The sequence below is a fragment of the Aegilops tauschii genome, chromosome 2, assembly GCF_002575655.3.
Source record: "Aegilops tauschii subsp. strangulata cultivar AL8/78 chromosome 2, Aet v6.0, whole genome shotgun sequence".
NCBI lineage: Eukaryota > Viridiplantae > Streptophyta > Magnoliopsida > Poales > Poaceae > Aegilops > Aegilops tauschii.
In genome coordinates this window covers 298,170,844-298,189,167 of record NC_053036.3, presented here as the reverse complement: position 1 = coordinate 298,189,167, position 18,324 = coordinate 298,170,844, and the positions used below count along the sequence as shown (strand labels likewise).

Here is an 18,324-nt window from a genome sequence, read left to right as displayed (position 1 = left end):
CGGTGCCCTGAGGCCGGTCGATTGGATTATGCGTGAAGTTACCGGGGGTGCGAACCCTTGTGCCAGTGGAGGGGGTGGCTTATATAGAGTGCGCCAGGACCCCAGCCAGCCCATGTTACAAGGGGTTCAATGTACATAAAGAGGGAACGTTACTGGTAATGCCAACATTAAAGTCATATAAATGATCATTAAGACTACGGAGTGAACGCCCGACCGTTGTCATTTAGAGTGACCTTAGATCTTCTATTCTCTGAGTGGTTTCTGGTATGGTCGAATGAATATATCCTGGTCGAATGGAATTGGGCTATCCGGGTGAACCCACAGTCGAGTGGGTTGTGTCTTGTGGTAATTTCAGTCGGTAGAATCTACTGTACTTTGAATGTTCTTGACTGTAGGGCAGTGTCCTTGGGTAGGGTGCTTAGATCAGGTCTATTGCCCTACCCTAGGTACATGTCATCGTCAGTCATCACCTCCCACAGTTTCTGCGTGCTCCACGTATTATCAGGATATCGAACGATGCCCCATCGAGATTGCAAAACACCAAAGGCACGCTCGACGTCCTTCCTAGCTCTCACTATTGGGGAAAACCTTATACACAGAAACTTACCAGCAGTGAGGTTTAAAAATAGACACTACTGCTACTTAGCAGTAGCGCTCTTTATAAAACCGCGCTACTAATACCCCAGTAGCAATAGCGCGCTAGGTGAAAAGAGCGCTACTACTAAAATTGCCAGGGCGTTGCCTCCAGACTAGGTATAGTAGTAGCGTTCTTTCCATACACACGCTACTGCTAACGTACTTAGGAGTAGCGCATTTCGCCAACACATGCTGCTGCTAAGTATCATCCCCTCTTGCAACTAAGTTTAGTCCCATACTGCTAAGCGAACAGGGTGTTTACCACCTTAAATATGTTACTTCTCAAACTATCACAAGCACGTGGTCCTCACTGAACTCTATGTGTAGGATTTGTGGCCGCAATATGAATCTTCACTTGTACCTAAACAGGTGACGATTCATGTTGACTATTTAGATTCTACACAAAAAGATCATTCACGACCAATGTATTTTTGATGTTTATTTTTACATGCTTAGCCTTAGCAGTAGCGCGTTATCGTAGAAGGCGTTACTGCTACAGAGTTTAGTAGTAGCGCGTTTTTCTAAAGAGCGCTACAGCTAAAGCTATCCTATCTTCTCTGCCCGGCCGGCCGCCCCTCACTCTCCCCTCCACTCCCTCCTCCATCCCCTCCCTCACCCCGTCGTCCGCCACCGCCGCAGTGCCGCAAGCTGCTGCCGCCGTCGCCCCCTCCCTCCTACATCCCCTCCCTCCTCCATCCCGCCACCATCGTGTTGGAAATATGCCCTAGAGGCAATAATAAATGGTTATTATTATATTTCTTTGTTCATGGTAATTGTCTATTGTTCATGCTATAATTGTGTTATCCGGAAATCGTAATACATGTGTGAATACATAGACCACAACGTGTCCCTAGTAAGCCTCTAGTTGACTAGCTCGTTGATCAACAGATAGTCATGGTTTCCTGACTATGGGCATTGGATGTCATTGATAACGGGATCACATCATTAGGAGAATGATGTGATGGACAAGACCCAATCCTAAGCATAGCTTAAAAGATCGTGTAGTTTCGTTTGCTAGAGCTTTTCCAATGTCAAGTATCTTTTCCTTAGACCATGAGATCGTGCAACTCCCGGATACCGTAGGAGTGCATTGGGTGCACCAAACGTCACAACGTAACTGGGTGACTATAAAGGTGCACTACGGGTATCTCCGAAAGTGTCTGTTGGGTTGGCATGGATCGAGACTGGGATTTGTCACTCCGTGTGACGGAGAGGTATCTCTGGGCCCACTCGGTAATGCATCATCATAATGAGCTCAATGTGGCTAAGGCGTTAGTCACGGGATCATGCATTGCGGTACGAGTAAAGAGACTTGCCGGTAACGAGATTGAACAAGGTATTGGGATACCGACGATCGAATCTCGGGCAAGTAACATACCGATTAACAAAGGGAATTGTATATGGGATTGATTGAATCCTCGACATCGTGGTTCATCTGATGAGATCATCGTGGAACATGTGGGAACCAACATGGGTATCCAGATCCCGCTGTTGGTTATTAACTGGAGAGGCGTCTCGGTCATGTCTACATGTCTCCCGAACCCGTAGGGTCTACACACTTAAGGTTCGGTGACGCTAGGGTTGTAGAGATATGTGTATGCGGAAACCCGAAAGTTGTTCGGAGTCTCGGATGAGATCCCGGACATCATGAGAGGTTCCGAAATGGTCCGGGGGTGAAGAATTATATATAGGAAGTCAAGTTTCGGCCACCGGGAAAGTTTCGGGGGTTACCGGTATTGTACCGGGACCACCGGAAGGGTCCGGGGGGTCCACCGGGTGGGGCCACCTATCCCGGAGGGCCCCGTGGGCTGAAGTGGGAAGGGAACCAGCCCCTAGTGGGCTGGGCGCCCCCCCATGCGCCTAGGGTTGGAAACCCTAGGGTGGGGGGCTTCCCACTTGCCTTGGGGGGCAAGGCACCCCCTTGGCGGCCGCCCCCCACCCTAGATGGGGTTTGGCCGGCGCCCCCCCACCCAGGGGGTCTATATAAAAGGGGGGAGGGAGGGCAGCAACATGACAGCCTTGGGCGCCTCCCTCCTCCCCTGCTACACCTCTCCCTCTCGCAGAAGCTCGGCGAAGCCCTGCCGAGACCCGCTACATCCACCACCACGCCGTCGTGCTACTGGATCTCCATCAACCTCTCCTTCCCCCTTGCTGGATCAAGAAGGAGGAGACGTCGCTGCACCGTACGTGTGTTGAACGCAGAGGTGCCGTCCGTTCGGCACTCGGTCATCGGTGATTTGGATCACGGCGAGTAAGACTCCATCATCCACGTTCATTGGAACGCTTCCGCTCGCGATCTACAAGGGTAAGTAGATGGAATCATTTCCCCTCGTTGCTAGTATACTCCATAGATGCATCTTGGTGAGCGTAGGAAAATTTTAAAATTATGCTACGATGCCCAACAGTGGCATCATGAGCCAGGCCTATGCGTAGTTACTATGCACGAGTAGAACACAAAGTAGTTGTGGGCGTTGATGTTACCAATTCTTCTTGCCGCTACTAGTCTTTTCTTGTTTCGGCGGTATTGTAGGATGAAGCGGCCCGGACCGACCTTACACGTACGCTTACGTGAGACAGGTTCCACCGATTGACATGCACTAGATGCATAAGGTGGCTAGCGGGTGTCTGTCTCTCCTACTTTAGTCGGAACGGATTCGATGAAAAGGGTCCTTATGAAGGGTAAATAGAAATTGGCAAATCACGTTGTGGTCATACGTAGGTAAGAAACGTTCTTGCTAGAAACCTACAAACCACGTAAAAACTTGCAACAACAATTAGAGGACGTCTAACTTGTTTTTGCAGCAAGTGCTATGTGATGTGATATGGCCAGAAGATATGATGAATGATATATGTGATGTATGAGATTGATCATATTCTTGTAATAGGAATCACGACTTGCATGTCGATGAGTATGACAACTGGCAGGAGCCATAGGAGTTGTCTTTATTATTTTGTATGACCTGCGTGTCATTGAATAACGCCATGTAAATTACTTTACTTTGTTGCTAAACGCGTTAGCCATAGAAGTAGAAGTAATCGTTGGCGTGACGACTTCATGAAGACACAATGATGGAGATCATGGTGTCATGCCGGTGACGAAGATGATCATGGTGCCCCGAAGATGGAAATCAAAGGAGCATAATGACATTGGCCATATCATGTCACTATTTGATTGCATGTGATGTTTATCATGTTTTTGCATCTTATTTGCTTAGAACGACGGTAGTAAGTAAGATGATCCCTTATGATAATTTCAAGAAAAGTGTTCCCCCTAACTGTGCACCATTGCGAAGGTTCGTTGTTTCGAAGCACCACGTGATGATCGGGTGTGATAGATTCTAACGTTCGAATACAACGGGTGTTGACGAGCCTAGCATGTACAGACATGGCCTCGGAACACACGCAATACACTTAGGTTGACTTGACGAGCCTAGCATGTACAGACATGGCCTCGGAACACGGAGGACCGAAAGGTCGAGCATGAGTCGTATAGAAGATACGATCAACATGGAGATGTTCACCGATCTTGACTAGTCTGTCTCACGTGATGATCGGACACGGCCTAGTTAACTCGGATCATGTTTCACTTAGATGACTAGAGGGATGTCTATCTGAGTGGGAGTTCATTAAATAATTTGATTAGATGAACTTAATTATCATGAACTTAGTCTAAGATCTTTACACTATGTCTTGTAGATCAAATGGCCAACGTTGTCCTCAATTTCAACGCATTCCTAGAGAAAACCAAGCTGAAAGATGATGGCAGCAACTATACGGACTGGGTCCGGAACCTGAGGATCATCCTCATAGTAGCCAAGAAAGATTATGTCTTAGAAGCACCGCTAGGTGATGCACCAATCCCACAGAACCAAGACGTTATGAACGCTTGGCAGCAGCGTGCTGATGATTACTCCCTCGTTCAGTGCGGCATGCTTTACAGCTTAGAACCGGGTCTCCAAAAGCGTTTTGAGAAACATGGAGCATATGAGATGTTCGAGGAGCTGAAATTGGTTTTCCAAGCTCATGCCCGGGTCGAGAGATATGAAGTCTCCGACAAGTTCTTCAGCTGTAAAATGGAGGAAAATAGTTCTGTAAGTGAGCACATACTCAGAATGTCTGGGTTGCACAACCGCTTGACTCAGCTGGGAGTTAATCTCCCGGATGACGCGGTCATTGACAGAATCCTTCAGTCGCTTCCACCAAGCTACAAGAGCTTTGTGATGAACTTGAATATGCAGGGGATGGAAAAGACCATTCCTGAGATATATTCAATGCTGAAATCAGCAGAGGTGGAGATCAGAAAAGAACATCAAGTGTTGATGGTGAATAAAACCACTAAGTTCAAGAAGGGCAAGGGTAAGAAGAACTTCAAGAAGGACGGCAAGGGATTTGCCGCGCCCGGTAAACCAGTTACTGGGAAGAAGTCAAAGAATGGACCCAAGCCTGAAACTGAGTGCTTTTATTGCAAGGGAAGTGGTCACTGGAAGCGGAACTGCCCCAAATACTTAGCGGACAAGAAGAAGGCTGGCAACACCAAAGGTATATGTGATATACATGTAATTGATGTGTACCTTACCAGTACTCGTAGTAGCTCCTGGGTATTTGATACCGGTGCGGTTGCTCATATTTGTAACTCAAAACAGGAACTACGGAATAAACGGAGACTGGCGAAGGACGAGGTGACGATGCGTGTCGGGAATGGTTCCAAGGTCGATGTGATCGCCGTCGGCACGCTACCTCTGCATCTACCCACAGGATTAGTTTTGAACCTGAATAATTGTTATTTAGTGCCAGCTTTGAGCATGAACATTGTATCTGGATCTCGTTTAATTCGATATGGCTACTCATTTAAATCCGAGAATAATGGTTGTTCTATTTATTTGAGAGATATGTTTTATGGTCATGCCCCGCTGGTCAATGGTTTATTTTTGATGAATCTCGAACGTGATGTTACACATGTTCATAGTGTGAATACCAAAAGATGTAAAGTTGATAACGATAGTCCCACATACTTGTGGCACTGCCGCCTTGGTCACATTGGTGTCAAGCGCATGAAGAAGCTCCATGCAGATGGACTTTTGGAGTCTCTTGATTACGAATCATTTGACACGTGCGAACCATGCCTCATGGGTAAGATGACCAAGGCTCCGTTCTCCGGAACAATGGAGCGAGCAACCAACTTATTGGAAATCATACATACCGATGTGTGCGGTCCAATGAGTGTTGAGGCTCGCGGAGGATATCGTTATGTTCTCACTCTTACTGATGATTTAAGTAGATATGGGTATGTCTACCTAATGAAGCACAAGTCTGAAACCTTTGAAAAGTTCAAGGAATTTCAGAGTGAGGTTGAGAATCAACGTGACAGGAGAATAAAATTCTTACGATCAGATCGTGGTGGAGAATATTTAAGTCACGAGTTTGGTACACACTTAAGGAAATGTGGAATAGTTTCACAACTCACGCCGCCTGGAACACCTCAGAGAAACGGTGTGTCCGAACGTCGTAATCGCACTCTATTGGATATGGTGCGATCTATGATGTCTCTTACCGATTTACCGCTCTCATTTTGGGGCTATGCTTTAGAGACTGCCGCATTCACTTTAAATAGGGCTCCGTCGAAATCCGTTGAGACGACACCGTATGAATTATGGTTTGGGAAGAAACCTAAGCTGTCGTTTCTAAAAGTTTGGGGATGCGATGCTTATGTCAAGAAACTTCAACCTGAAAAGCTCGAACCCAAGTCGGAGAAATGCGTCTTCATAGGATACCCTAAGGAAACTATTGGGTATACCTTCTACCTCAGATCCGAAGGCAAGATCTTCGTTGCCAAGAACGGGTCCTTTCTGGAGAAGGAGTTTCTCTCGAAAGAATTGAGTGGGAGGAAAGTGGAACTTGATGAGGTGATAGTCACCCCTTCCGTACCGGAAAGTAGCGCAGCGCGGGAAGATGTTCCTGTGGTGCCTACACCGACTGGGGAGGAAGTTAATGATGATGATCATGAAGCTTCGGATCAAGTTACTACTGAACTTCGTAGATCCACAAGGACACGTTCCGCACCAGAGTGGTACGGCAACCCTGTCCTGGAAATCATGTTGTTAGACAACGGTGAACCTTCGAACTATGAAGAAGCGATGGCGGGCCCGGATTCCGACAAATGGCTGGAAGCCATGAAATCCGAGATAGAATCCATGTATGAAAACAAAGTATGGACTTTGACTGACTTGCCCGATGAGCGGCGAGCCATAGAAAACAAATGGATCTTTAAGAAGAAGACGGACGCGGATGGTAATGTGACCATCTACAAAGCTCGACTTGTTGCTAAGGGTTATCGACAAGTTCAAGGGGTTGACTACGATGAGACTTTCTCACCCGTAGCGAAGCTGAAGTCCGTCCGAATCATGTTAGCAATTGCCGCATACTATGATTATGAGATATGGCAGATGGACGTCAAAACGGCATTCCTTAACGGCTTCCTTAAGGAAGAGTTGTATATGATGCAGCCGGAAGGTTTTGTCGATCCTAAGAATGCTAACAAAGTATGCAAGCTCCAGCGCTCAATCTATGGGCTGGTGCAAGCATCTCGGAGTTGGAACATTCGCTTTGATGAGATGATCAAAGCGTTTGGGTTTACACAGACTTATGGAGAAGCCTGTGTTTACAAGAAAGTGAGTGGGAGCTCTGTAGCATTTCTCATATTATATGTGGATGACATACTTTTGATGGGAAATGATATAGAATTCTTGGAAAGTATAAAGGCCTATTTGAATAAGTGTTTTTCAATGAAGGACCTTGGAGAAGCTGCTTATATATTAGGCATCAAGATCTATAGAGATAGATCAAGACGCCTCATCGGTCTTTCACAGAGTACATACCTTGACAAGATATTGAAGAAGTTCAATATGGATCAGTCCAAGAAGGGGTTCTTGCCTGTATTGCAAGGTGTGCAATTGAGCACGGCTCAATGCCCGACCACGACAGAAGATATAGAAAAGATGAGTGTCATCCCCTATGCCTCGGCCATAGGGTCTATTATGTATGCCATGCTGTGTACCAGACCTGATATTAACCTTGCCGTAAGTTTGGTAGGAAGGTACCAAAGTAATCCCGGCATGGAACACTGGACAGCGGTCAAGAATATCCTAAAGTACCTGAAAAGGACTAAGGATATGTTTCTCGTTTATGGAGGTGACGAAGAGCTCATCATAAAGGGTTACGTCGACGCTAGCTTCGACACAGATCTGGATGACTCGAAGTCACAAACCGGATACGTGTATATTTTGAATGGAGGAGCAGTAAGCTGGTGCAGTTGCAAGCAAAGCGTCGTGGCGGGATCTACATGTGAAGCGGAGTACATGGCAGCCTCGGAGGCAGCACAGGAAGCAGTCTGGATGAAGGAGTTCATTACCGACCTAGGGGTGATTCCCAATGCGTCGGGCCCGATGACTCTCTTCTGTGACAACACTGGAGCTATTGCCCTTGCGAAGGAGCCCAGATTTCATAGGAAGACCAGGCATATCAAGCGTCGCTTCAACTCCATTCGTGAAAGTGTTCAAAATGGAGACATAGATATTTGTAAAGTACATACGGACCTGAATGTAGCAGATCCGTTGACTAAACCTCTCCCTAGGACAAAACATGATCAACACCAGGACGCAATGGGTGTATGATTCATCATAATGTAACTAGATTATTGACTCTAGTGCAAGTGGGAGACTGTTGGAAATATGCCCTAGAGGCAATAATAAATGGTTATTATTATATTTCTTTGTTCATGGTAATTGTCTATTGTTCATGCTATAATTGTGTTATCCGGAAATCGTAATACATGTGTGAATACATAGACCACAACGTGTCCCTAGTAAGCCTCTAGTTGACTAGCTCGTTGATCAACAGATAGTCATGGTTTCCTGACTATGGGCATTGGATGTCATTGATAACGGGATCACATCATTAGGAGAATGATGTGATGGACAAGACCCAATCCTAAGCATAGCTTAAAAGATCGTGTAGTTTCGTTTGCTAGAGCTTTTTCAATGTCAAGTATCTTTTCCTTAGACCATGAGATCGTGCAACTCCCGGATACCGTAGGAGTGCATTGGGTGCACCAAACGTCACAACGTAACTGGGTGACTATAAAGGTGCACTACGGGTATCTCCGAAAGTGTCTGTTGGGTTGGCACGGATCGAGACTGGGATTTGTCACTCCGTGTGACTGAGAGGTATCTCTGGGCCCACTCGGTAATGCATCATCATAATGAGCTCAATGTGGCTAAGGCGTTAGTCATGGGATCATGCATTGCGGTACGAGTAAAGAGACTTGCCGGTAACGAGATTGAACAAGGTATTGGGATACCGACGATCGAATCTCGGGCAAGTAACATACCGATTAACAAAGGGAATTGTATACGGGATTGATTGAATCCTCGACATCGTGGTTCATCCGATGAGATCATCGTGGAACATGTGGGAACCAACATGGGTATCCAGATCCCTCTGTTGGTTATTGACCGGAGAGGCGTCTCGGTCATGTCTACATGTCTCCCGAACCCGTAGGGTCTACACACTTAAGGTTCGGTGACGCTAGGGTTGTAGAGATATGTGTATGCGGAAACCCGAAAGTTGTTCGGAGTCCCGGATGAGATCCCGGACGTCACGAGAGGTTCCGGAATGGTCCGGAGGTGAAGAATTATATATAGGAAGTCAAGTTTCGGCCACCGGGAAAGTTTCGGGGGTTACCGGTATTGTACCGGGACCACCGAAAGGGTCCCGGGGGTCCACCGGGTGGGGCCACCTATCCCGGAGGGCCCCGTGGGCTGAAGTGGGAAGGGAACCAGCTCCTAGTGGGCAGGGCGCCCCCCCCCATGGGCCTCCCCCCATGCACCTAGGGTTGGAAACCCTAGGGTGGGGGGGCTTCCCACTTGCCTTGGGGGGCAAGGCACCCCCTTGGCCGCCGCCCCCCACCCTAGATGGGGTTTGGCCGGCGCCCCCCCTCCCAGGGGGCCTATATAAAAGGGGGGAGGGAGGGCAGCAACATGAGAGCCTTGGGCGCCTCCCTCCTCCCCTGCTACACCTCTCCCTCTCGCAGAAGCTCGGCGAAGCCCTGCCGAGACCCGCTACATCCACCACCACGCCGTCGTGCTGCTGGATCTCCATCAACCTCTCCTTCCCCCTTGCTGGATCAAGAAGGAGGAGATGTCGCTGCACCATACGTGTGTTGAACGCGGAGGTGCCGTCCGTTCGGCACTCGGTCATCGGTGATTTGGATCACGGCGAGTACGACTCTGTCATCCACGTTCATTGGAACGCTTCCGCTCGCGATCTACAAGGGTATGTAGATGCAATCCTTTCCCCTCGTTGCTAGTATACTCCGTAGATGCATCTTGGTGAGCGTAGGAAAATTTTAAAATTATGCTACGATACCCAACACATCGCCCCCTCCCTCCCTAGCTCCCTCCTCCATCTCCCTCCATCCCGCCGTCGTCGCCCTCCCGCCGTCACCGCCACCGAGGTAGCTCCTCCCTCCTCCTCCCTCCCCCCTCCTTCCCGCCTCCTCCCTCCTTCCTTCCCCTCCTCCCTCCCTCCTCCTTCCTGCCTCCTCCCTCCTTCCTCCCTCCTTCCTACCCCTCCTTCCTCCCAGCCTTGTCTCTGTTCTTGTAGAATGTAGGTAATTTAAATGTAGATTTTAGAATGTAGACATTGTAGAATGTAGGTTTTTAATAGAATAATTTTTTAGACTATTTTAGGTGTTTTGAATAGAATAGGAAATTTTAGGTCTTTTGATTAGAAATTTTAGTAATGGAAATTTTTAGTTGGTAGAATTTGAAATGGATGGATGGTTATATTGATGGATATATAGATAGATGGATGGATGGATAGATGTTAGGGCTAGAACTACGGTATAGATAGGTAGAATGTAGGTGCTTAATATAACTAGTTTATTTATAGTAAGTGCTTAATATAACTAGTTTATTTATAGTAAGTGCTCAATATAACTAGGTTATTTATAGCAAGTGCTTAATAGAACTAGTTTATTTATAGCAAGTGCTAAATAGAACTAGTTTATTTATAGTAAGTGCTTAATAGAATTAGTTTATTTATAGTAAGTGTTTAATAGAATTAGTTTATTTATAGTAAGTGCTTAATAGAATTAGTTTATTTATAGTAAGTGGTTAATATATTTTGTTTTTGCAGAAATCAAGTTTGCCCCTGCCTCATCCCTGCAGTCGTCCCCATCGTCGACCCCTTAAGACCTCTAGGTGAGAATAGCCAAATGATAATGTGTTGTAAATGTCGATGATGAAAATGCTAGTGCTATATAGTTGCCATGTCATTGATGTCGATGATGATGCATTCTGAATATAGAGTATGTCTTGGTGTTCTTGTTTGCAATGTGCCTCCAAGTGGCCTATGTTTTGCCGGAATGTTGATTCGTTTGCGTCCCGGCAAATTTCAGGCGCTCGTTATATCCTATTTTAGCAAAGATCATGCCGGATTTTTCCGTGAATTTAAGCATGACTTGTGCTAGAATATGTAGGAAATATTGAGTACCCCGGATTTGCTAGAAAGAGAATTAAACGACATTTTGAGTTGACTTTTGAGTTTTCTGGTAGTTGCCTTCGATCGATTTTCAATTAATGTTTCAACTATGAACATAGGAAATGTCTGACGACGAAAAGGATTTCGGTATGTGCGAATACTGCGAAGACGAGCGCAACCTATGCACAGACATTTCTTAGTTGATGATAGGCGCTTCAGCATCAAGCTAGATGAGACCTTCGGAGTGGATACAGTAAGTCACAACAACAAGTCTTTTTTCGTAATTAAGCATGACTTCTGCTTCTCTTGCTTCAACTTATAATTTTAATTTTTTTACTATTCTACTAGCGTATCCCCTGCCATGCAAGAATTTTTGTCTTGGATAAGATTGGTTTCAGTCCTATGAAAACTATGGAGGTAAAGAGAGTTCACTTGAGGACCGAGCATGGTTGTACTTTCGACGCAAAATTATACAATGCAGACACCTACACCTATTTTGAATGCAAAAATTGGAGAGCACTATGCAAGGCTTATGCATTTGAGCCTGATATGCTTATCACGTTTGATATTCGTCCGGAAGATGATATGGAAGGTAATATCGACATCTGGGTCGATGTGCAGACGCCCCCAGTTCTACCATTATGTGAGTTTCTCAACGAGATTTATGTCTCCGATTGACAACTAATTTCTACTGACAACTTATTTTCATTCAAGCAAACATGTCTGGCGCTTGGTAGACATGACCTACCACTGTCCCGCGGCTGAACTAAACTGCGAGGAGATAAGTCATTATGTTTCATGGCTTGGGGATCTTGATGCTGTCAAGAGAAATTATTTTCCTGAACTTGAAAATCTTAGTACTCAAAACGTGCGACCAATAGTGTTCATATTAAACTACGGTCACATCTATTTAGAAAAGATGGTAAGATTTTTACTATTTGTCCTCAGTGCATCTTTTGCATACATTATTTTTTAAGCTAAACTTCATTTCTAAGTATGTTACTATGATGTTCTTCAACAGAGACTCCCGATGATAGTTGTGCCTCATTGGATTGAGTCTAAAGGTCGCATGGCAATGGTTAGCTTAAGGTCAAGACATCCTACATCGCACATGAGTGCATTCGGGATTTCTAAAACCGAGCAAGTCTTAATAGTGAAAGACTGGAGCAGAATTGTGAAGGATCGTAGAGAAGTACTAGGGGGCAGCAATCAGAAGCGCAACCCACAATTAGGAGACAGGTTCATCTGCATGCTCCAATATGATGAATCAGGACTGCTACACATGTTCTATGCTATTTTACCCGAGAGAGAGCAGCAGGAGTGATTAGCTAGCTAGAATGAGTTTGAAGATGATGATGTGCTACACTATGACTATGATGATTAAATAGCTAGTGTTGGTGGTAATGACTGATGATTATTATTAGCTAGTGTTGGTGGTGATTAGATAGCTACATTATGACTATGATGATTAAATAGTGGTAATGACTATGATGATTATTAGCTAGTGTTGTTGGTGATGATATGATGCAAGAGTTTTTATATTAATATGATGATGATGATGATGATGAGTTATTATATCATTGGGTGAAAGAACCGCAAATTAGTTCAAGTGGATGGATCCTAAGTGATCAAGTCCATCCACTTGAAACTAATCCACGGTTCTTTCACCTAGTGATATAACTCATTATAATGTAAAAACAATCTCTAAATTGCTATTGTATGAAAACTTGTATAAAGGTGTAGGAATATGACATAAAATAAAAAAGAAATAGAATACGGAATAATAGTAGTAGCGCGGGCAGTGAGACGCGCTACTAGTAATTACCAGTAGCGCCTGTTGCGCTACGCGCTACTACTAAGTTGATATAGCAGTAGCGCGTGTTAACACACGCTACTGCTAACCTTTAGCTGTAGCACCGTAGCAGTAGCGCGGTTACCCGCGCTACTGATAGGCAAAAAACTCGCGCTACTGCTAGGCTTTTCCCTAGTAGTGACTCTCTTGCTATTGGGTAAATATTTTCCTCTTCTCTCCGACAGGGTTGGGGATTGTTTTCACAATAGTGGTCCACTGAGGATAGATACCGTCACCCAGGTAATATCCTTTGTCGTAGTTGTGGCCGTTGATAGTAAAGTTCACCGGTGGGCTGTTGCCTTCGGCAAGCCTAGCAAACACCAACGAGCGCCGAAGCACGTTGATATCATTGTGTGATCCGGCCATGCCAAAGAAAGAGTGCCAGATCTAGAGATCTTGAGACGCAACGGCCTCAAGTATGACAGTACAAGCCCTAACATGGCCTTATACTGCCCTTGCCAAGCAGAAGGGCAATTCTTCCACTCACTGTGCATGCAGTCTATGCTGCCAAGTATCCCTGGGAAGCACCTGCTGGCATTCATCGCCAACAAACGGGTTGTATCTTCAGGAGGCGGCTCTCTCAAGTAATCAGGACCAAACACAACAATAACAGCCTTGCAAAACTTATACAGGGAGTCTAGGCATGTAGACTCGCTCATACGGACGTACTCGTCAATGAGATCACCGGGCACTCCGTATGCAAGCATTCGGATGGCGGCAGTGCATTTTTTATAAGAGGATAAACCAATTTTTCCAAGGGCATCCTCTTTGCACTCGAAATAGTCATATTAGCTGACCACTCCCTCTCTAATACGGTTGAAAAGATGTCTACTCATACGGAAACGGGGGCGGGATTTCTGATATTTGAACAACGAGTTTGTTGTGTCAAAGTAGTCCTTCCAAAGAAGAAAATGCCTGCTCTCTCAGTTATGATTCAACGCCGGAAGGTGCCCCGGAATGGAGCCATGGAACGACGGGAGCTGGCTATTGAGGTGGTGATGGACCAACACGGCAACCAAGAACTCCTCCTCATCGGACGAGGAATCGTCGGAGTCGCAAAGGAAATAATGAAAAAAGAACTCGTCGGCGGAGTCCATTTTGTACCTTGGTAAACTGTCGAACAGGTTGCGGGCGTCGACGAAGGAGACGGCCGGTGAAGGAAGCCGCGCCGCCCTCGGACCAGCTAGCTGCCCTGGCGGCGTCCGACGAGTGTGCTAGTGAGGATCTGGACAGGGTGGCGAGGCAGCTTCTTGGTCGCGGACGCGACTGTGTCGGGGGAGCGGGGGTGGGAAGCTTTCGGTTTCCCGGCGGCAAGACGGCGGTGGCGGGCGACGTGGGAGGTGGCGGCATTGTAGAAGGGATGTTGTGGCGCCGGCAGCTGGCAGAGCCACCGGAGAAATGGGCGGTGTGGGCGGCGGTGGCGACGACGAAGGGGGCTGGCGAGGGTTTGTTGGAATGGGAGAGGATGGACAATGTGCCACCGACCAGCGAGCCAGGGGGAGGAAAAGGCGAGCGCGCGTCCGTCTCGTGTCCGCGCCGACGCAAATCCGGCTCAAAAATGGGCCGGGAATGGGTCGCTCGCGGACAAAAAGCGGACGCGCGTCCGTTTGGGTCGGCGCTTGGGCCAACTTTTGTGTCCGCGCCGATCCAAACGAACGCTCACGGACGAAATGGGGCGCCCTGTTGGAGTTGCTCTAAGTCCAGCATGTCTTATCATATGCAGACTACCAAACAAAGTCTATCTCCGTATGCATGTCTACCAAACAATTACGATTACATAGTACTCCTTCCGTTCCATAATATAAGAGCGTTTTTTACACTGCATTAGTGCTCTTATGTAATGTAAAAAACGATCTTATATTATGGGACGGACGAAGTAATACTCAACATGTCATACTCATCATGTCCGAGAGGGGGAAAGTGAGAACTGCTGACAAACACCCCCAGAATTGGGTGTGCGTGCCACCGCGACGTGCCGACGTCGGCCACGCGGCCACCACGCCGCACCCGCGCGTCACTTTCCCTTGTACCAGCGCCCGGTACGCGGCTGATCTCCACTCCCTTCTTATTTCTTCTTCTTCCCCTTCTGTGCTTCTCTTCTCTAACCTTCACCCGCTCCTGCTCCCCTCGAATCTGAGCTGACCCACTCTACTCCACCACTCAGCAAGCTGTACCCACGAGAGCGCGCGACCACGCATACCGTCGGTAGCCCACTCTGCTGCGCGACCTCCGAAGCGAAGCGCCAGATTTGATTACCTCGCCGTCCGAGGAGGTCGCAGCTCGACCGGCGCCGGGCACAACCTGATTGGATCGGATCCGTGGACCTTGGCATAGGTCAGTTTCTCTATCTTGTTCTTGCTACCTCCAACCAAGCTTATGCGGATCTTAGAGGAAATTTATCATCATTAGCTCTCGGGTATTACTATCATGTCATCGTGTCAGTTCTATGTGGTTCCCCTAATGTGTGCATGTATCAGCCTTGCGATCTTGGTGCACAAGTTAGCTGTACTTAATTTATATATTTTCACTCTGTCTAGTTTCTACTCTCTAGTGTATATGGCAGTACAGTTCGTCAGCTAGTTGCTCCGTTTTTGCCTTTCCCTTCATATAAGTACAGTATATATTTCCTAGTATATTCTAGCGTTGCATTTTATGCTGATTGGAATGTGTGTGTATGTAGCCTATGGTTCGTCAACCCTGTGGCTTTGGTTCCATTTGCTCATCCCTTAACTGAAATCGCCGATAGCCTTGGCGCAGTTGTCGGCTGAACAGGCTGTATGATTCTCCATCATGTAGCGAATTGAATTGATAGTGACAGAACGTTGTAAATGCAGGTCATTCTGGTTCTTGGAGGTTATTGCTAGCCCATCTCGAATTAGATATGGAGGTAGAGAAGAAGTCAAAGGATGAATTACATCTCAAGATTAAGAGTAAGGACAAGTCCTCGGTGAATGAGGAGGACGAGAAGAAGGAGATCGAGATAGAAATTGACGCCAAGGTTGTGGAGAAGGAAGAGGTGTCCAGTGATGGTTCAAAGTCTGCAGGCAAAGTCAAGGAAACTAAAAAAGACAAAGAAAAGGAAGGGAAAAACAAGTCAGAGAAGCATGTAGATGAACATGAAGACGATCAGAAGACAAGTAAGAAGGATAAAAAGGAGAAGGATGAGAAAAAGAAAGAAGATGGCGAAGGCTCAGAAAAGGACAAGGCCAAGAAAGGGAAAGATAAGAAGAGCGAGAGCAAAGAGAAGGATAAAAATAGCGCCAAGGAGACTGGACCTGATGCAGATGACAGTAGCCCCAAGAACAAAAAGAAGGATAAGGACAAGGCAAAGAAGAAGGATGAAAGCGATGAAAAACAAGAGAAAGACAAAGACAAGGAGGAACATGAGAACAAGAAGAAGCATGTAGAAGTGGATCAGACAAGAGAAATCAAGCTACAAGATAATGAGTCGGCGAAGAAAGGAACTGATGCTTCTGAAGAGAAGAAGGATGGCACGGACAAAGCAAAGGATAAAAGAAAGAGAGACAGTGCGAAGAAGCAAGATGAACATAAGGAAATCGGTGACAAGGACGAACAAGGTAACAAGAAAGATACAGAGAAGAAGGACAAGAAGAAAGATAAGACCGACAAGAAGGGGGGAGGCAAGAAGAAGGATGGCGATGATGAGAAGGAAGAAGGTAAGAAGGACAAAGAAGCGAAGGAGAAGAAGAAAGATAAGACCGGCAAGGAAGAAACTAAGAAGAAAAAGAAGGATGGGGAGGAAGAAGGTATGAAGAAAGACAAAGAGAAGAAGAAAGACAAGGGCGGCAAGGAGAAGACCAACGATCCGGCAAAGCTTAAGAAGAAGCTGGAGAAGATCGACGCGAAGTTACAAGACCTACATGCTGAAAAGGAAGACATCCTAAGGCAGCTGAAGGAGCTCGAAGAGGGAATGACCACTGAAGAGAAGAAGCCTGTACAGATAGTGGAAGCGAGTGGCAAGGCCAAGTCCAAGGAAGATGATCTTGTTACTGCACCCTGATCTTCTGGAAATCTTTGACTTGTTGACACTTGCTGTGATTTTATATGGTTGTAACGCGAATAATTTCTGATCTGGGTACGTGCACACGTTTCTGTGTGCAGTACAGAACTCCCTCTATATACATATACAGCTTGAGTGTAAGAATATAAACGCCCAGAAAAATAAAATAAACACATTAAACATGTTTGCTCCCTTGGTCCTTCCGTCATGCATCTGCTAACATGTTCTTTGAAGCTGGAATTCCGCTGCATGTCTCTACTGGTCGGACCCAGCAGTGACATATCTGTCTCTACTTTTTCTGTCGATGTTCTGTGCTGAATTGGTTAGAACCTGCATCAGGCTAAAATCGACGAGCTGAAAATGAAAGCTCTGATCTTCACTGATTGACCCAACAGCGACACTTGCGTCAGTATATATCTTGTACTCTCTACCTATGTTCTGCGCTTTACATTACTAATGAGACCTGGCATTGTGATGAAAAATTCTTTTTTTCTTTCTTTCTTTCTTGACCATCACAAGTTGAATTATATGATGTATGCACCTCCTAGTATCATGATGTTTTCTATGATCTCGCTGCGCTGCATCAGTCTTAATAAAATTATACTCCCCCGGTTTCTAAATAAAATTATAGTCCCTCTGTTTCTAAATATAGGATGTTTTGGCAGTTCAATTTCAGCTACCAAAACGTCTTATATTACCGAAAAAGGCTTTCGCCCCGTTTTATATATAAAGCACCGATCCATAAGCAACACGATACAAACTCACGCCACCACCGCACATGACACACACACTGAAGGCAAGATACAAAGGTGCCGAGCACCACCACACCATCCCAACGACTACCAAGCCATTTGGTAGAACCAGGGATCCTACCGGACCTGCTCCGTAGGTTGTAGGGGAAGGATGGAGCGGGGCGCAGCGATGAGCGGGCGCGCCGGCGGCTGGGCGCCATCGCGTAGGAGGAGGATGGCGGCAGCAGCTAGGGTTAGAGGCGGCTAGGGTTCCGGCTCCTCTGGGAGTCGGGCAATAGGGATAATAATATTCTTATTGCTTAATTCCAAAAAGAGTCTTACAGCCTATATTTATAACCTAGATAACTTGCATAAGAATTAACCTAAGATAACTTGCATAAGAATTAACCTAAGATAATTTGTGGGCTAAGATTGCCCGTGGGCCTAGCTAAGCCGGCCATAACACTTCTCCCCGCCTGCACAAACAGCTCGTCCTCGAGCTGTAAGGTGGGGAAGCGCTTGCGGAACTCCTCGAGGCGATCAAC

The 18,324-nt window shown here is 46.4% G+C and overlaps 1 protein-coding gene across 1 annotated transcript; it reads left to right on the top strand.

The window, feature by feature from the left end:
- Positions 1-14,986: 14,986 nt before the first annotated feature.
- On the top strand, positions 14,987-17,230 carry LOC109758187 (uncharacterized). The gene is made up of 2 exons (XM_020317031.4): positions 14,987-15,361; positions 15,862-17,230. Exon 2 carries the CDS (start codon positions 15,909-15,911, stop codon positions 17,046-17,048), a length of 1,140 nt encoding a protein of 379 aa, XP_020172620.1. The 5' UTR covers positions 14,987-15,361; positions 15,862-15,908; the 3' UTR covers positions 17,049-17,230.
- Positions 17,231-18,324: the final 1,094 nt, after the last annotated feature.

Coding starts and splice junctions, on each gene's coding strand:
- LOC109758187 (XM_020317031.4), top strand. CDS start 15,909: ATGGAGGTAGAGAAGAAGTCAAAGGATGAATTACATCTCAAGATTAAG.